Here is a 20952-nt window from a genome sequence, read left to right on the forward strand (position 1 = left end):
TGAGACTGGTTCTAATGTAATGAGAGGTACATCAGGTTCCAAGCGATCAATTGTGTTAGGGGACTTTCTAGTCCGAGGTACAGACAGACGTTTCTGTGGCTCGCTGCAAAAAATCAGAATGGTGTGTTGCTTCCCTGGTGCCAGGATCAAGGATGTCTCAGAGAGGGTGCAGAATGTTCTTAAGGGGGAGAGGGACCAGCAGGAGGTCATTGTACACATTGGGACCAATGACATAGGAGGGAAAAGGTTGAGATTCTAAAGGGAAATTACAGAGAGTTAGGCAGGAATTTAAAAAGGAGGTCCTCAAGAGTAGTAATATCTGAATTACTCCTGGTGCTACGAGCTAGTGAGGGCAAGAATAGGAGGATAGAGCAGATGAATGCATGGCTGAGGAGTTGGTGTACAGGAAAAGGATTCACATTTCTGGATCATTGGAAGCTGTTTTGGGGTAGAAGTGATCTGTACAAGGACAGATTGCACCTAAATTGGAAGGGGACTAATATACTAGCAGGGAGATTTGCTAGAGCTGCTCGGGAGGATTTAAACGAGTAAGGTGGGGGGACCCAGGGAGATAGTGAGGAAAGATTTCAATCTGAGACTGCTACAGTTGAGAACAAAGGCGAGTCAAAAAGTCAGGGCAGACAAGGGCAAAGCACAGAACAAGGTAGGACTGATAGATTAAATTGCATTTATTTACAGGAAAGGCAGATGAACTCAGGGCATGGTTAGGAACATAGGACTAGGATATCATAGCAATTACAGAAACATGTCTCAGGGATGGACAGGACTGGCAGCTTAATGTTTCAGGATAAAAATGCTACAGGAAGGACATAAAAGGAGGCAAGACAGGAGGGGAAGTGGCGTTTTTGATAAGGGATAGCATTACAGCTGGACTTAGGGAGGATATTCTCAGAAATATATCCAGGGAAGTTATTGGAGTGGAACTGAGAAATAAGAAAGGGAGCATTACCTTATTGGGATTGTATTATAGACCCCTAATAGTCAGAGGGAAATTGAGAAACGAATTTGAAAAGAGATCTCAGTTATCTCTTAAGAATAATAGGGTGGTTATGATAGGGGATTTTAAATTTCCAAACAGACTAGGACTGCCATAGTGTTAAGGGTTTAGATGGAGAGGAATTTGTTAAGTTGTACATGAAAATTTTCTGATTCAGTATGTGAATGTACCTACTAGAGAAGGTGGAAAACTTGACCTATTCTTGGGAAATAAGGCAGGGCAGGTGACTGAGGTGTCAGTGGTGGGGTGGGCACTTTGGGGCCAGTGACCATAATTCTATTAGTTTTAAAATAGTGATGGAAAAGGACAGACCAGATCTAAAATGTGAAGTTCTAAATTGGAGGAAGACCAATTTTGATGGTATTAGGCAAGAACTTTCAAAAGCCGATTGGGGGCAGATGTTCGCAGGTAAAGGGATAGCTGGAAAATGGGAAGCCTTCAGAAATGAGATAACGAGAGTCCAGAGACAGTATACTCCTGTTAGGGTGGAAGGAAAGGCTGGTAGGTATAGGGAATACTGGATGACTAAAGAAATTGAGGGTTTGGTTAAGAAGAAGGAAGCATATATCAGGTACAGACAGGGTAGATTGAGTAAATCCTGAGAAGAATATAAAGGCATACTTAAGAGAGAAATCAGGAGGGCAAAAAAGGGACATGAGATAGCTTTGGCAAATATAGTTAAGGAGAACCCAAAGCGTTTTTACAAATACATTAAGTACAAAAGGATAACTAGGGAGAGAATAGGCCCCCTCAAAGATCAGCAAGTCTGTGGAGCTGCAGGAGATGGGGCAGATACTAAACAAGTATTTTGCATCAGTATTTACTGTGGAAAAGGATATGGAAGATGTAGAATGCAGAAAAATAGATGGTGACATCTTGAAAAATGTCCATATTACAGAGGAGGAAGTGCTGGATGTCTTGAAACACGTAAAAGTGGATAAATCCCCAGGACCTAATCAGGTGTACCATGTAACTCTGTGGGAAGCTAGGGAAGTGATTGCTGGGCCTCTTGAGATATTTGTATCATCAATAGTCACAGGTGAGGTGCCAGAAGACTGGAGGTTGGCTAATGTGGTGCCACGGTTTAAAGAAGGTGGCAGGGACAAGCCAGGGAACTACAGACCAATGAGCCTGACGTCAGTGGTGGGCAAGTTGTTGGAGGGAACCCTGAGGGACAGGATGTACATGTATTTGGAAGGCAAGGACTGATTAGGGATAGTCAACATGGCTTTGTGCGTGGGAAATCATGTCTCACAAACTTGATTGAGTTTTTTGAAGAAATAACAAAGAGGATTGATGAGCGCAGAGCGGTAGATGTGGTCTATATGGACTTCAGTAAGGCGTTCAACAAGGTTCCCCATGGGAGACTGATTAGCAAGGTTAGATCTCATGGAATACAGGGAGAACTAGCTGTTTGGATACAGAACTGGCACAAAGGTGAAAGACAGAGGTTGGTGGGTGGAGGGTTGTTTTTCAGACTGGAGGCCTGTGATCAGTGGAGTACCACAAGGATCAATGCTGGGTCCACTACTTTTCATCATTTATATAAATGATTTGGATGTGAGCATAAGAGAGAGATATAGTTAGTAGGTTTGCAGATGACACCAAAATTGGAGTTGTAGTGGACAATGAAGACAGTTACCTCAGATTATAAAGGGATCTTGATCAGAGGGGCCAATGGGCTGAGAAGTGGCAGATGGAGTTTAATTTAGATAAATGTGAGGTGCTGCATTTTGGGAAAGCAAATCTTAGCAGGACTTATGCACTTAATGGTAAGGTCTTAGGGAGTGTTGCTGAACAAAGGGACCTGGTTCATAGCTCCTTGAAAGTGAAGTCGCAGGTAGATAGGATAGTGAAAAAGGTGTTTGGTATGCTTTATTGATCAGAGTATTGAGTACAAGAGTTGGGAGGTCATGTTGCAGCTGTACAGAACATTGGTTAGGCCACTGTTGGAATGTTGCATGCAATTCTGGTCTTCTTCCTATTGGAAGGATGTTGTGAAACTTGAAAGGGTTGAAAAAAGATTGACAAGGATGTTGCCAGGGTTTGAGGATCTGAGCTATAGGGAGAGATTGAATAGGCTAGGCCCGTTTTCCCTGGAGCATCAGAGGCTGAAGGGTGACCTTATGGAGGTTTATAAAATCATAAGGGGCATGGATGGGATAAATAGACAAAGTCTTTTCTCTGGGGTGGGGGAAGTTCATAACTACAGGGCATAGATTTAGGGTGAGAGGGGAAGGATATAAAACAGACCTAAGAGGCAATATTTTCACTCAGAGGATGGTATGTGTACGAAATGAGCTGTTAGAGGAAGTGGTGGAGGCTGGTGCAATTGAAACATTTAAAAGGCATCTGGATAGGTATATGAATAGGAAGGGTTTGGAGGGATATGGGTTAGGTGGTTGCAGGTGGGACTAGATTGGGTTGGGATATCTGGTCGGCATGGACAAATTGGACCGAAGGGTATACTTTCATGTTATACATCTCTATGACTCTAAATGTGATAAAATATGGACCATCAATTTTCTACTTCCATCATCTGATTTTTAAGCTCTGGGACTTTCATGGACTGAAATGTTTTCAGAAAGGAAAATAAAATCTTGAAAAAGACTGCAGTATTCACTGAAGCACAAGTTGAGCCAAGCTGCACAAAACCAACATTAAACAAGAACTAGTGTGCACTGAAATTAACATTTTCTTAAACCACTGTGGTCCATTTGGTGTAGGCACACTCACGATACCACTAAGGAAATTCCAAGATTCTGACTCAGCAAACCTGAAGGAACAACAATATATTTTCAAGTCAAGATGGTTAGTGGCTTGAAGGTGATGGTATTCCCATATATTTGCCACCCTTGTATTTCTAGGTGGAAGTGTTGTAGATTTGGAAGGTGTTGTCCAAGGAGTCTTGGTGAATTTCTACAGTGCATCTTGTAGGTGGCAAGCACTGCTGCTACTGAGCATTGATGGTGGAGGAAATGAATATTTGTGGGTGTGGCGCCAATCAAATGCACTGCTCTGTCCTGGATAATATCAAGCTTCTCAAGTGCTGTTGGAGTTGTGCTTGCTTTTGCAAGTGGGCAGTATTCTATCACAATCCTGACTTGTGCCTTGCAGATAATGGACAGGATTTGGAAGTCAGGAGGCAAATTGCATGTTGCAGGATTGTAGCTTCTAACATGCTCTTGCAGCTTTTGCCCTGCTTTTTGTGTACAGTACCTACCTGGGCAATGTTCCACATTTGTCAGGTAGATACTCATGTTATAGCTGTATTGGAATAGTACGGCTATAAGTACAAGTAGTTCTGGAGTACAGGTTTTCAGGGGCAACACAGTGGCTCAGTGGTTAACACTACTGCCTCATGGTGCCAGGGACCCGGGTTCAATTCCAACTTAGAGTGCCCATCTGTGTGGAGTTTGCACATTCTCCCCACGTCTGTGTAGGTTTCTGCTGGGTGCTCTGGTTTTCTCCCACAGTCCAAAGATGTGCAGATTAGGTGAATTGACCATGCTAAATTGCCTAGTGTTCAGGAATGTGTAGGCTAGAGGCATTAGTCAGGGGAAATATAGAGCAATAGGGTAGGGGAATGGGTCTAGGTGGGATACCCTTCAAAGAGTCAGTGAATACTTGTTGGGCCAAATGGCCTGTTTCCACATTGTAGGGATTCTATAATCTTCTATTGTCAGAAACCATAGTTTTTACAGTATCCAGTGCATCTAACTGTTTTGTTATTTCATGTGGAGTGAATCAAATTTTCTGGAGAGTGGCATCTATGATGTTGGGGACTGCTGGACAATCCAGAGTTGAATATTTAAGTCTCATCCAGTTCAGGGATGGTACTGCAATTGAAAATCAAGTTTGGTTAGTTAGAGTTGCTCTTGATGGAAATGGTCATTGCCTGGCGTTGCTGTGATGTGAATCTTACTTGCCATTTGTCAGCCTCAATCTGGATATTGTCCAGGTCCTGCATTTGAACATGGACTGCTCCAGTGTCTGGAGAGTTGTAAATGGCATTGAATATTGCACAATATGCAGCAAACATCTCCACTTCTGACTGAATGATGGAGGTGAAGATGTGTGGGCTTAGAACACTACTAAGGGGAACAGTTGTAGAAATAACCTGGAGCATAAATAACTAATATCTAATCGCAAACATCCTCATCTCACATTTGGAATCCAGCTCTTTAGTCCATCTTTAAATGAAGGATGCAATGAGGTCATGAACTGAATGGCCAAGGCAGGACCCAAACTGAGCCTCAATGATGAAGTTATTGCTTTGCAAGTGCCGACTGATAGCACTCTTGATGACACGTTCCATTACTTTACTGATGACTGAGCATAGACTGATGAAGCTGGAGTTGGCCAGGTTGGATTTGTCTTGCTTTTTGTGTTCAGGACGCAACACCTGGACAACATTTCACGTTTGACAACTAGACATTAGTGTTATATTTATATTGGAAAAACTTGGCTTGGGGTGCAGCAAGTTCTGGAGCATAAGTTTTCAGAACTATTGCCAGAAGGTTGACAGGACGCATAGCCTTTGCAGTCTCAGAGTCTCCAACTGTTTCTTTATATCACATGGAATGAATCAAATTTGCTGGAGACTGGCACCTGTGATGTTGGGAACTTCGCGAGGATCCAGAGATGGACCTCACAGTCAGCACCTCTGGTTGAAGATGTTGTGAATGCTTCAGCCTCATCTTTTGCACTGTTTGCTGGGTTCCCACATTCTTCAGAATGACAGTATTGATGAAATTAATTGTCGACCACCATTCACAAATGTGATGTGGAAAGGCTGCCAGGGCCTTAGTTCTCATCTGTTGGTTGTGGAATTGCTTAGCTCTGTACATTCCTTGCTGTTAATGCTGTTTGGCACACAGGTTGTCCTGTTTTGTACCTTCATCACACTCACGTCCCAGTATTAGGTATATCTGATGCTGCTTCTGTCACACCCTCTTGCGCACTTCATTAAAACATTGCTGACACCACTATGATCAAGCCAGTGGAAGAGGGGCAGATGTGCAATGAATTGGAATTGGAGGTGTCCCTACCTCTGGGTGACAGTGTCCGGGATCAAGGCTCACTTGCTTAAGGGGTGTGATGTAACACTTTTGAACAGGCTGGTTAAAAATATCTATAACTGCAGTTGACTCAAGTCGTACAGCATGGAAAAAGACCCTTTGGTCCAACCACTCCATGCTGACCATAGTCCCAAACTAAACTAGTCCCATCTGCCTGTGTTTGGCCCATATCCCTCCAAACATTTCTTATTCATGAACTTATCTAAGTGTCTTTTAAACACTAACTGTATCTGCATCCACCACTTCCTCTGGAAGTTCGTTCCTGACACAAACCACTCTCTGTCTAAAAAAGAATTTGCCCCTCAAGTCTTTACTAATCTTTCTCCTCTCACCTTGAAAATATGCATCCTAGCCTTGAACTCCCCCAGCATAGGTAAAAGACACGCACCATTCACTTTATATCTCTCTTGATTTTATAAACCTCTACAAGGTCACTCCTCAACCTCCTTTGCTCCAGTGAAAAAAGTACCAGCCTACCCAACCTCCTCTTATAAATCAAACTTTCTTGATGTTCTGTGGGGTTTCTGCCTCTACCACCCTCACTAGCAGTGAGTTCCAGAATTCCACCATTCTCAGTGGAAAACAACTCCTTCAATCCCCTGTAAACCTCTTGCTCCTTGCCTTAAAACTGTGCCCCATGATTACTGACCTGTATTAAGGGGGAAATTGTTTCTTCCCCCTCAGAACCGTTTCCACCTCAATCAGGTCACTCCCCAGCCTTCTCTATTCAGACAAAAATAACCCCAGCCTCTCAAGTCACTCTTCATCGCTGAATTGCACTATTCCAGGCAACATTCTGATGAATCTCCACTGCACCCTCTCCAGTGTAATCACATATCTTCCTACAGTACGGAGTACTGCACGCAGTACCCCATCTGTGACCTAACTAACATCATCGACAACTCCAAAATTCAGAGCGGCACGGTGGCTCAGTGGTTAGCACTGCTGCCTCATAACACCAAGGATCCGGGTTTGATTCCAGCCTCGGGCAACTGTCTGTGTGGAGTTTGCATATTCTCCCCATGTCTGCGCAGATTTCCTCCAGGTGCTCCAGTTTCCTTCCACAATCCAAAAATGTACAGGTCAGGTGGATTGGCCATGCTAAATTGAGCATAGTGTTAGTGCATTAGTCGGACGGAAATGGGTCTGGGTGGGTTATTCCCCAGAGGGTCGGTGTGGACTTGTTGGGCCGAAGGCCCTGTTACCACATTGTACAGAATCTAATCTTAAGAAAATGACGTCACTGCTTCAGTAATATCTCCTATTACACTCTTTTGAGGGTCACTAACGAATCTCCCTCAGCAGTGATTCCTCTGATACTGCCCACTCTCTCATCACTGACTTATAGAAGACTTATACAATACCTATATAGTGTGGAAGTATCTCATCCAGCTCAGCAAGTCCATGTTGACCCTCCGACACTGCGGTGTTCCCTCAGTTCTGACCTGCACATTGTGCGGTGCTCCCTGTGCTGACTCTCCCATTGTGCAGCGCTGCCTCAGTGCTGATCCTTCCGTTACGCGGCGCTCCTTCAGTGCTAACTCTCCCATCATATGACACTCGCTCAGTGCTGACACTCCCACTGTGCACAGTTCCCTCAGTGCTGACTCTCCCATCATGCAGCGCTCCCTCAGTACTGACCCTACCATTGTGCGGCACTGACCACTGTACAAAACTCTGGTGTGGCCACATTTGGAGTACTGCTTACAGTTCTGGTCACTGAATTTTAGGAAGAATGTGGAAGCTTTGGAAAGGGTTCAAAGATTTACTAGGATGTTGCCTGGTATGGAAGGAAGGTCTTACGAGGAAAGGCTAAGGGACTTAAGGCTGTTTTCATTGGAGAGAAGAAGGTTGAGAGGTGCCTTAATTGAGACATAAGATAATCCGAGTTAGAGAGGTTGGACAGTGAAAGCCTTTTTCCTCAGATAGCGATGGCTAGCACAAGGGACATAGTTTCAAATTGAGGGGTGATAGATATAGGACAGATGCCAGATGCCTCAGAATAGTAGGAGCATGGAATGCATTTAAATGGTCATTGCATAAGCATATGGATGAGAATGGAATACTGTAGGTTAGATGGGCTTCAGATTGTTGCGTCGACCTGTGGAACCATCAAGGGCTGAAGGGCCTGTACTGCACTGTAATGTTTTATGTTCTCCCTCAATGCTGACTCTCCCTCAGCACTGACCCAACCACCTTGTGGCACTCCCTCAGCACTGACCCTACCATCGTGTGGCACTCACTCTGCACTGACCCTCTGACCGTGTGGTGCCTCCCTCTGCACTGAATCTCATCAGGCAGCACGGTTTGAGTGGAATGTACTGTTATGCATTTCCTTATTTAAGGAAGGATGGACTTATACTGAGGGCAGTTCAGAGAAGGTTCACTCTGGGGATGAAGGAATCTCTGTCTTCGCTGAGAGTTCAAATGGACGAGAGTGTGATCCTATTGTGATGGGGAGGTAGGGAGTGTTTGACAGAATGCAGTAATTGGAGGCTGAACAAAACCCCCCCACCATAGCAAAATCTAGAATGAGGATGGAGCATCCTGGTTGTGCCTCAGAACTGCAGTGACAGAGAGAGAAAGTCACTGTGAAGATTTTGAGAGAATGATGGAGGAAGGGAAAATCTGGATGGAGTGACAGGGAGACTGAAGTTTGGACAGAGAGTTGGGGGAAGAGAAGAAATGAAGATTTGGAAAGAGATGGAAGAGGACAAGTTCTGGACAGACTTAAAGTTAAATTGAGCACTCTAAATCTTATTCAGTCACTTAATCACTTGTGTATGACATGCATGTGCAAACTAAACATTTTAAATTAGCTAAAATTGATTTTAACTGGACCCAGTAATCCAATGACAACCAACTTGTTAGCAAATATAAATTTTTACTTTGTCTTTCTTAAATTCAAATTATGTTTACTGTCACTCACTATTTTAAAACAAAAATCACTTGTAGACATCTATTAACTTTTCACATTATACGAATTCAAACTTACTATTATAAGTTGGTCACTGAAAGCTTTGTCAAAATCTTTCTTTTTTTTGTTCTTCTGTAAAGATCCATGGCAGGACATCGCAGAAGCAGTAGGAAAAGGATTATGACATTCAACAGAACTAGTCTCATCTTTCACTAGTTCATGCCTAAACAAGAAAAAGAAATTATGACGAGATACACAATTTACAGAAATAGTTTTACTTTCATGAATTTATTTGGAATATTAGCATGTAATCAATAGAGAAAAGTGGGAATAGCTATTCACAAATACTTATTGCCTCTGCTCCTCCTCCTCAAGGTATCTTTCTTGTATCTCATACATCAAGTGGTCAATCCATGGACCAATAGACTTTTAAACATAAAAACTATTTTTTGCTGACTTCAATTTCCTTCACCACCAAACGAATGCTACCTTCTCTCCTTATTCTCTTCAAGCCTTCACTGAAATTAGCTTCTCAAAAGCAAAATACTACAGAGACGCAAAATCTGAAATAAAAGTAGAAAATGCTATAGACGTTCAGCAGATCTGGCAGCGTCTACAAAAAAAAAGTTAGCATTTTGCGTCTGACTTGATACTTGTTGAAGAGCTAAATTGGACTTGAAATACTGACTCGTTTCTCTTGCCACAGATGTTGCGAGAACTGCGGAGTTTCTACAGCAATTTTTAAAAATACTAAATGTAGCTTCTTTATTCACCCAATAACGTGCTTGTTCAAACCCCTGACCCACATCACCAGGCTTGGATCTAACTAGGGAGTTTCCCCTCAACTACCAACCAGACTACCATTAATATGTTCCTGTTTTTGCTTCTCAAATCTTTAGCCAAGATAATTTACTTGGTCCAGGCCGCAAGTCTTTTAATTTATTTGTATTTTGGGTAGATCACAATATTTGCTTGGCCCCATATCCCAACATATCCGAGTGTTTCTCATAGTAAGTATATGGCTTTGACTTCTATTAATCAGTCAGTCAGTCTGTTGGTAGCACCCTAGAATAAGCAGCTCCAGGCTTATTTAAACACATGCCAACTGAATCAATCCCATTTTGTTTTATGGTACCTTCATAAACAACTTGATCACCTCTAAACTACTATGAAAGACGTTGTTGTGCACAGTCAACTGAAGGAACCTCAATGGGACAAGCAACCTGAACAGGATTTTGACTTGCTTGAAACACCTCAATATTATTATGGCCCACTGGGGTAGTGTGCTGTAAGTCAAGCCCTGTTATTCCCAGAGTTGAATCAAAGATTCTTAAGTTACATACTTTACTCCAATTTACCTGACTTTCAAACCAAAAGTTGACAGAAAGTATAGACCAGATTGCTGTACTAAACAAGCATTAGTATTTGTAATAAATAATTAGGTTACATCTACACATACAGATATAAACCTTTGCCATTTACACAGCTGACTAATTTATCCTCTTATAAATTCCATCTTACATACACACAGGCAAACAATAGGAGAAATAGATTATTTGTGGAGATAGAAAACACTATAAAGTCATTTCAGTGGGGTTTGCTTCCTAATTCTGATGTCGAGATGATCCTTCTTCAGCTAATCAGGCATTTGATGGTCAGTTGTCCTTTTCTGGAAATCCTTGCTGTTTTGTAAGAAGTGCATAGCAACTGATTCACTTGGAAAATGTCATTGATTGATTAATTAACAAGTCACAGCTAACAGCAACTGCTGAAGGGCAGTGCTTGTCACTGGCCACCCGGGTGTTTTCCTATCTTCCTGGTGGTGGAACTTGAATAAAGATTCGTGCACCTTGTGTCTCTCACTGTGTCTCACACCTGCGCACACACACCATGGGTGCTGGGGATAAAATAAGCACTACCGCACTTAGGTGGTAGTGTGGGGGTTAAATTTAAAAAAGAAAAAAAAAAACAGCAACTGCTGCAGCAAAGAGACTAGGTTTCTTAAAACCAAAGAGGTTTTTTAAAACTGCAGAGAACAGACAGCTTCTGCTGGGGAGAACGACTGTGACTTTACTGTGTGTCTGTGTCTCTGTAACATGTTTCCATTTCCAAGCTGCTCATTTGTAACAGTCTTATAGTCCACAATCACCTGATGAAGGAGCATCGCTCCGAAAACTAGTGTTTCCAAATAAACCTGTTGGACTATAACCTGGTGTTGTGTGATTTTTAACTTTGTACATCCCAGTCCAACACCGGCATCTCCAAATCATGACATTCACAATGGTTATCAAATTCCTTGCTGTGAAATTATGTAGACATCCTCATAAATTCCTGTTTTAAAGTAATTATTTCTCATTGGAATTCACAGGTTTTAAAGACATACAAAACAAAAGACTCTGTGCTTACAACGTAATGCTGGTTTACCTGACTGTCTAGCTCAGGAGCAATAATCCTGATGGCTTTTTTTTTTTTAAAATTAAGTAGTTCATAATTAGTTGCTTATCTCCTTTCCTTTCTTGAAAGGATGAGTGAATATATATGTGTCTTGAATGATTTAATCAGGTTTTGATTGGTGTAATAAATCTTGATAATAAATATCTATTCAAATGCAGTTAGAAAAAGAAAAAAAAGTGTCCTGATGCTGAATGTGCTTGTTACATCCAGACAATCTGAAGTTGAAAGCATGAAAGAATTCTGCACAAATTGAACAAAGACTTTCAAATTTTCCTTTTGTTACAACATTCACAGTCTGCTAAGCATCTCATTGCAATTTCTACTGAAATCTATTTTCTGGTAATTAATATTTACTTTACGGCCTTAATAATTGATATCACTTTTGTCAGTGATCTGGATATATGCACACCAGACGTTTATGTTTCTGGACTAATTTAGACTTTATACCTGACACTCATTTATAAATCAATGAAATCCAGAAAGAACATTCTCTAAAATTGCACATTGGAATACTAGCTAAAATGATTGTTTTCTGTTCCTGTCTGTATAACTTTAACAAGGACAGTAAACTGCTTAAAACAAGTGTTTCCAATAGAATAAGAGAAACAGAAATTTAATAGGACAGCATTATATCCATATACTTGTGTATCATGTCCTAAGCATAATGCACACAATACATACATAGTGTCCTGAAAACATGATTATATTTAATGACAAATTCATACCTTTTACTGCCAGTTGGAGTACGAAAAATGGGATAGATAGCATCAGCTGCTGATAAACCTAAAGAGGACAAAATGTACCCAAAAGTTAAACACCTTTTATCAATATAACAAAAAACACTAAATACAAAACCCAATATTTTAACTGTTATGATTTTATGTATTGAAGTGAACATTTGTTCGTATATTTACAACACATTGATGCTAATTGGGCAGTCCGGGCCAAAAGCTAGAAGAAAGTAGCAATCTCAGGAAGATTGGAATATTCCTTGTTGGAATGTCCAGCATGGAACTATAATGATGGCATTATGCTCATCAATGCATTAATCAGATTAACGAATTGTCACAGACAGCCTACCACAAATGAAAATCAAATCACTATTTAAAATACTTTTAAAAAATTGAAGATTCTGACATAAATTGAAAATTAATACAAGAAGATGAAAGTTGAGATATGATTTGGAGATGCCGGTGTTGGACTGGGGTGTACAAAGTTAAAAATCACACACCAGGTTATAGTCCAACAGGTTTAATTGGAAGCACACTAGCGTCGCTCCAAAAGCTAGTGTGCTTCCAATTAAACCTGTTAGACTATAACCTCAAGTTGAGATAGATTTTGTTGAGTAGCAGAGCAGTCTTGAAGGGTAAAATAACACTCTTACCACCAGACCCACAACTGTCATAGAATAATATAATACAGATTTTTAACGTTGTCTATCTCTTACGCTGCAGGCAAAGATGTCCTGAGTACATTGCTGAGACCAAGCAGAGGCTACACAATGGATGAATGGGCACTGCACAACAATCAACAGACAGTAGCGTTCCTTACTAGTCAGAGAACATTTCAGCGGTCCGGGACATTCAACCTCGGACCTTCGGGTCTCTGTCCTCCAAGGCGGACTTCGGGACAGGCCACAATGAAAAACGTGGCCGAGCAAAGTTGGTAGCCAAGTTCAGTACCCATGGGGATGGCCTCAACCAGGACCTTGAGTTCATGTCACACTCCAGGTGACCCCATTGCACTAGACAGACAGACACACACAGACCCTCTCTCATATGCTCACACATACACTCTCACATGCACCCTCTCACAGACTTACCCCTGTACACTCTCACACATACACATACTCTCTCACAGACAATCATAACCCCCTCCCCCCACCCCAATCACACCCACATGCACACATTCACATAAGTTTGTGGGGTGAATTTGCACTTGCAGAATTACATTTTACTTTGCTCAAAAAATGCCTGAATCCATGTAAGATTCTGTAAATCCATTTTTTAGACTAGAATCAGTCTGACCATGATGGCATAGACAGACAGTCTCACACAATGCAGCTCACACCTTAAATGCATTATCCGGGTGGACATGACACCAATTGTTAAAATTTCACTTAAGAATGTGTAACTTTTAAATGCTCTGCAATTTACAGATGAAAGAACTGAAACAAACATGTTCATTTTAAAAGATGAGTGACTTAAACAATCCGGGTCTTTCTCAATATATAATTTCAGTTACATTATACTGTAAACTTTTGCTATAAATTCTGTGTCTTACAATCTTATACTCCACAACCACCTGATGAAGGAGCAGCGCTCCGAAAGCTAGTGCTTCCAAATAAACCTGTTGGACAATAAGCTGGTGTTCTGTGATTTTTCACCTTCTAAAGCTAGTGATTCCTGACATCTTATTTTTTGTTACCTCTCACACACAAACATACTTTGAGAGACTGGACCTCTGTAAACATTACAGAAGAGCAGACATATTTTGAATATATAATCATGGATGCCCATTTTTGAGGAAGGCATTAATGGATGGAAAGAAGTGAACATCAGCATCTTACCCAATTCAAAAGGAGCATTAAGATAGGGCACTACAAGGTCACATTCCATACTGAGTCGTTGTCATGATTGATTGATTGATTGCCTGGATGTAGGTTTGCTTGCTAAGCTGGAAGGTTCATTTTCAGACGTTTCGTCAACATACTAGGTAACAGCTTCTGTGAGCTTCCAGACGAAGCACTGCTGGTGTTTCCTGCTTTCTAGTTAAATGTTTGGGGTTCCTTGGATTGGCAATGTCATTTCCTGAGCTGACATCATTTCCTATGATGTCGTTTCCTGTTCTTTTTTTTCCCCTCGGGGTGGTAAATGGGGTCCAACTCAATGTATTTGCTGATAAGAATTCCAGTTGGAATGCCATGCTTTTAGCAATTCTCGTGCGTGTCTCTGTTTAGCTTGTCCTAGGATGGATGTGTTGTCCCAGTCGAAGTGGTGTCCTTCCTTATCTGCATGTAAGGATAATAGCGAGAGAAGGTCATGTCGTTTTGCGGCTAGTTGATGTTCATGTATCCTGGTGGCTAGTTTTCTGCCTGTTTGTCCAATGTAGTGTTTGTTACAGTTCTTGCACGGTATTTTGTAAATGATATTAGTTTTGCTTGTTGTCTGTATAGGGTCTTTCAAGTTCATTAGCTGCTGGTTTAGTGTGTTGGTGGGTTTGTGAGCTACCATGATGCCAAGGGGTCTGAGTAGTCTGGCAGTCATTTCAGAGATGTCTTTGATGTAGGGGAGAGTGGCTAGGGTTTCTGGATGCATTTTGTCTGCTAGACAAATTTACACAAAATATCAACACTGACAACACAGAAGCTGGATTAAAAAAAAACTTATCTCACTGACCATTTACAGACACTAAAAAAGCAGTCTTAGTAAGAGGGTTAAATTGCAACTTCCAGGATATGGACAAGAAAGATTTCTTAGCAGCATTAGAAACAACAATGAAAGACAACCAACTCACAGAAGAAACCCAGCAAACTATCGCATCAACATTAAGCGGGAAAAAGGAAACACACTCAATACACAAGAAAGGAAAGCACTAGAAAGACTAAAAAAGATAAAAAACATTGTTATACCACCTGCAGACAAAGGATGCTTGACAGTCATTTTAAATCAGAGACTACATTGAAAAAGCGAATGCACTACTTACAGATACCAACACTTACCAATAACTGGCGATATACTCAACCCCACAACTAGAGGACCAAATCACAGCCCTACTCAAAACATTTCAGAAATCTGAAGAAATAAATAAGACCCACTTCCAAAAAATGGAACCAGACAGATTCAACACACCATACTTCTTCAAATTACCCAAAATTCACAAACCTGGACATCCCCATCAGCCTCACAGGCTCGCTATCTGGAACACCAACTTACAGATTGGCCAAGGAGCTACACCAAACACTAAAACACTTAGTAGAAGAGTCACACCACTCCATCTATGAATTCCTGAAGAACAAGGTAGAAGTGGATGAAATAATGGTGTCCTTTGATGCAACAGCCCTGTTCACATAAAATCAACATCAACCTAGCCAAGGAAACACTGACTACGCTATTAAAGGACCCAAAGACACATACACCAAACACCATCAACTTCATCAGCAAGGACAGGATTGTCAAGCCAGCGGACCTATGCCTTACTACCCACTTTACCTTCAACAACTAAACCTGCAGAAAAAAAAACAACGGAACACCTGTGGGATCTCCAATATCAGGATTTTTAGCAGGGACAGTAACGCAGAGACTCAAACAAACAGGTCTGCCAACCATCTAACACCTTTGTCATCACCAAACAAAACAAATTAGAGGAAACCTTCAAGACCATCAATAATACCCTTACGGACATAAAATTCACTAAAGAGGAGGAAAACAACAACAAACTGGCATTCCTAGATGTCACAGTAGAGTGAACAGCCAATGGGGAACTTCAAACCAGTGTCTACAGGAAAACAACACATGCAGACCAAATATTGGACTACAGAAGGAATCATCCCAACATCCACAAACGAAGCTGCATCAGAACATTATTCCAACCAGCCACCACACACTGCAAGTTCAGAGGAACTATGCAGAGCAGAGGAAAATCACCTATATAGTGTATTCAAAAAGAATGGGTACCCAATGAACACAGTCCACCGATTTCTCAGCAACAAACCCAAACAAGCAGACAAATCACATCCAGAAACCCTAGCCACTCTCCCCTACATCAAAGATATCTCAGAAATGACTGCCAGACTACTCAGACCCCTTGGCATCTTGGTAGCCCACAAACCCGCCAACACACTAAAACAGCAGCTAACGAACTTGAAAGACCCTATACAGACAACAAGCAAAACTAATGTCATTTACAAACAGAGACACGTTTGAGAATTGCTAGAAGCATGGCATTCCAACCAAAACTCTATCAACAAACACATTGACTTGGACCCCATTTACCACACCCTGAGAAAAAAAGAACAGGAAATGACATCACCAACCCAAGGAAATCCAAACATATAAATAGAAAGCAGGAAACACCAGCAGTGCTTCGTCCGGAGGTTCACAGAAGATGTTACCTAGTAACGTCTGAAAATGAACCTTCCAGCTCAGTGAGTAAATCTATATCCAGAATCTCAACTGGAGCTACAAATCTTCTCAAAACTTGCTACTTGATTACCTTTATTTATGTCATTATTTCCTTCAAATGTATTCTGATCTTCAAATTCCAAACCTGCTTCATGAGTATTCAAGTGCTTAAGATAAAAGACAAAATTAATAATAAAACAATAGTGCTTTCAAACTCCAATGATTAAAAGGTCCAAAATACATGTTATTTTAAAATTTTCTGGTGTAGCATCTATGAAAGGAATTGATATCTTAGAAATGCAAAAGTAGAGTGTATAAATGTAATTTTGTTCACAAAAATTAAGAATGTACTATAACTGTTACTATAATTCCTTTCACAGGAATCAAAAAATAAAATTCATTCAATAAAACATTCAGTTCAGGAATAGATATTGGCTAAAGCCCAAGTCGTCATCAATGTTAAAACAATGAAACAAAAATGTTTTTAAACGTGAACAAGTTGAGGTTTTGTTTTTCTTAAAAAGACAACAAAAAGCAGTAGTTTTCTTTCTTTTCAGCAAGAACTGAAATCAACTGTCATGAATACCTTATGTTACAAAAGAACAGATCTTTTCCACATTGGCTTCTATTTGACGAGGGAACACCAACATATTTTAGATATTCAGAGGCATTGTTCTCAATTACTAATTTTATAAATGATGCGATTTTAATAATTTTGTATTTCAATGTGTGTTCACTAAACTTCAGCTAATGACATTAGAAGCCAATAGAGCATCAACAGCAACAGCCTAATGTAACAAAATATACAGTCCGTTCTGATATAAAGCAAGAGTTCCATTCTCGTATGATCTTGCATTAAGAAAATCGCGCAATAGCTGTGCTATTTAAACTAATGGGGCTGGAATCGCGTTATAGCCAATACAACTAAGGAAAGTTCACATTCTACAAGTAACAGTCTAAATTCTTCAACTGTGTTAAAGCCAATTTGTGTTGACAATGCACACATTTAGCAGAACTGATTGTACTGGGATGGTGGTGTATTTTTCTAAAATTACTGTTGTTAATGCATTAGAATCCACTTTAAAAGTTAGAGGTCTGCAATACCCAAAAAGAAATATATTTTGGGATGAGGACCTGAAAGGAAATTAACATCAAGTTAGTTATGTCAGCTTGTTACCCAGTGATGATATAAAGTAGAACCACAGAACTGTTACATGTAGAAGAAAGCTATTTCAACCCATTGCATCTACATTGGTTCTCAAGAGTTTTACTCAGTTATCTCCTGCCTTCCCCCATAACCCTGCACATTGGATGATTGTTTCTATTTAAACAATGTTCTCTCAAATACCTCAGTTAATTCTCCTTCTACCATATGTCCATGGCATTCCACACCCTAAACACTCACTGTGTAAAAAATGTTTTGTCTCACCTTCTACTGGTTTCTTTTGCAAAACAAGATATGCTCTCTCAATCAATTTATGATTGGGAACAATTTATTTCCATTGACTGTGTGCAGGTGTCTCATTATTTTGATAATTTCCATCAAATCTCTCCTTTCCAAGGAACAAATCCCAAATTTTCCAATCTTTCCACATAACTGAAACACTCATCCCTGGTACTATCCTCAAAAAAACAGTTCTATACTTTATGCAATGTATTCACATTATTCCTACAGTATAGCACACAGAAGTGCATTATATACTCCAGCTGAGGTATAACCAGAATTTTAAGCGTTGATCTCAGCTTCCTTGCATGTTCCTATTTATGAAGCGGTAAAACACCATATGCTTTATCTATATGGTATTAAGTACACATAGCTGAAAATGTGTTGCTGGAACAGCGCAGGTCAGGCAGCATCCAGGGAACAGTAGAATCGACGTTTTGGGCATAAGCCCTTCTTCAGGAATGAGGAAAGTGTGTCCAGCAGGCTAAGATAAAAGGTAGGGAGGAGGGACTTGGGGGAGGGGCGTTGGAAATGCGATAGGTGGAAAGAGGTCAAGGTGAGGGTGATAGATCAGAGTGGGGTGGGGGCGGAGAGGTCAGGAAGAAGATTGCAGGTTAGGAAGGTGGTGCTGAGTTCGAGGGATTTGACTGAGACAAGGTGGGGGGGGGGGGGGGGAGGGGAAATGAGGAAACTGGTGAAATCCGAGTTCATCCCTTGTGGTTGGAGGGTTCCTAGGCGGAAGATGAGGCGCTCTTCCTCCAGCCGTCGTGTTGTTGTGGTCTGGCGATGGAGGAGTCCAAAGACCTGCATATCCTTGGTGGAGTGGGAGGGGGAGTTAAAGTGTTGAGCCACAGAGTGGTTGGGTTGGTTGGTCCGGGTGTCCCAGAGGTGTTCTCTGAAACGTCCGCAAGTAGCCGGCCTGTCTCCCCAATATAGAGGAGGCCACATCGGGTGCAGAGGATGCAATAGATGATGTGTGTGGAGGTGCAGGTGAATTTGTGGCAGATATGGAAGTTGCCTTTGAGGCCTTGGAGGGAAGTGAGGGGGGAGGTGTGAGGGCAAGTCTTGCACCTCCTGCGGTTGCAGGGGAAGGTGCCGGGAGTGGAGGTTGGGTTGGTGGGGGTGTGGATCTGACGAGGGAGTCACGGAGGGAGTGGTCTTTACGGAATGCTGATAGGGGAGGGGAGGGAAATATATCCTTGGTGGTGGGGTCCGTTTGGATGTGGCGGAAATGACGGCGGATGATACGCTGTACATGGAGATTGGTGGGGTGGTAGGTGAGGACCAGTGAGGTTCTGTCCTGGTGGCGGTTGGAGGGGCGGGGTTCAAGGGCGGAGGAGCGGGAAGTGGAAGAGATGCAGTGGAGGGCATCGTCGACCACGTCTGGGGGGAAATTGCGGTCCTTGAAGAAGGAGGCCATCTGGGTTGTACATTTTTGGAACTGGTCCTCCTGGGAGCAGATGCGGCGGAGATGAAGGAATTGGGAGAATGGGATGGCGTATTTACAGGGGACAGGGTGGGAGGAGGTGTAGTCCAGGTAGCTATGAGACTCGGTCGGGTTGTAGTAGATGTCCGTGTTGATTCGGTCGCCTGAGATAGAAATAGAAAGGTCGAGGATGGGGATGGAGGAACCTCCTGGGAGCAGATGCGGCGGAGATGAAGGAATTGGGAGGATGGGATGGCGTTTTTACAGGGTGGGAGGATTTCCTCCTGGGAGCAGATGCGGCGGAGACCAAGGAATTGGGAGAATGGGATGGCGTTTTTACAGGGGGCAGGGTGGGAGGATTTCCTCCTGGGAGCAGATGCGGCGGAGACGAAGGAATTGGGAGAATGGGATGGCATGTTTACAGGGGGCAGGGTGGGAGGATTTCCTCCTGGGAGTAGATGCGGCGGAGACGAAGGAATTGGGAGAATAGGATGGCGTTTTTACAGGGGGTACACATAGGTCTCTTTGCTCCTGCACACAATTTAGAATAGAACTCTATTTCACACAGTCTCACCATGTTGATGCACCAATGTGCTTCAACTGTTACCTACTTAATATTTCAATGTGTCAATACCTTTTTGGAAGTTTAGGCTCATCTGCAAACTATGAAACTGACTCTTGAAACGAAGATCTAGATTATTTCCATACAATCAGATAAAAGAATCAGCCCCAGTACTGACACTTGAGAACTCCACTTTAAACTTCTTCCTGCCTGAAAAATACCTATTAACCATTACTTTCAGTTTCTTAACCCTTTGTTACTTTTGTCTCCACACTCCAGGTTTTATTCTAAGTGCTAAAACTTTCATTCAGAGATCAGCCATAAACACAGGCCAGCTATGTGGTAAATATCCATGTTATGCTGTGATACAAACTGTGGGATGTGTGTGTGTACATCTTAAATTTTATTTGATGGGAGTTTGGGTTTCTGGTTTTTGAGTTAGAAACCAGTGGGTTTTATGTGTGTCTTAAGTTAATAATTTTGTTTGCATTTCTGTAGGCATGGTACTTATAAACAGTTTTGAGGCTAGGCTTTAGAATGGATGGATTTTGAGCAGGGCTAATGGACATTTATTTACTTAGGTAGTTTAGCGACTCAGCACAGTAAATAACAAGACTTCAAGGTTTGCTTGTGTGTTCTAGAAGTTGATTTTCTTTTAATAAAGCTGAACAGTAACATTTATTGCTAAGAAACATTTAGGTCACTTATAACTTTAAATGGGGCAGTCCTTTGAAGCCCTTGGAATTGGATCGCTATATAAATCCATGGTCTTGAGAATGGAAGCATATATGTAATGAACTAGATAACCTCAGAGTGAGGAGTTAGTGTTGGATAAAACCCTGAAGAAATTCCTTAAAGCAGAGTACACTTAAGCAAGCATATGATGGGACGATCTGCAGTTTTACTCTAAACATTGATTTCACAAGT

General features: G+C 41.6%; 1 protein-coding gene across 2 annotated transcripts in view; it reads right to left on the reverse strand.

Moving 5' to 3' along the window:
- Positions 1-20952, reverse strand: part of esco2 (establishment of sister chromatid cohesion N-acetyltransferase 2) — a 46704-nt gene that overhangs the window by 10795 nt on the left and 14957 nt on the right. For both annotated transcript variants that reach the window (XM_087981371.1, XM_087981366.1), the window contains 3 exons: positions 16685-16760; positions 12196-12253; positions 9095-9239 (listed from right to left, as the gene is read on the reverse strand). In XM_087981371.1, the coding sequence (XP_087837497.1) occupies positions 9095-9239; positions 12196-12253; positions 16685-16760 (279 nt within the window). The remainder of the gene's footprint in view (positions 1-9094; positions 9240-12195; positions 12254-16684; positions 16761-20952) is intronic.

This window comes from Chiloscyllium plagiosum, unplaced genomic scaffold, assembly GCF_037043375.1.
Source record: "Chiloscyllium plagiosum isolate Xiang-an unplaced genomic scaffold, Cpla_swu_hap1 HiC_scaffold_3, whole genome shotgun sequence".
Lineage (NCBI taxonomy): Eukaryota > Metazoa > Chordata > Chondrichthyes > Orectolobiformes > Hemiscylliidae > Chiloscyllium > Chiloscyllium plagiosum.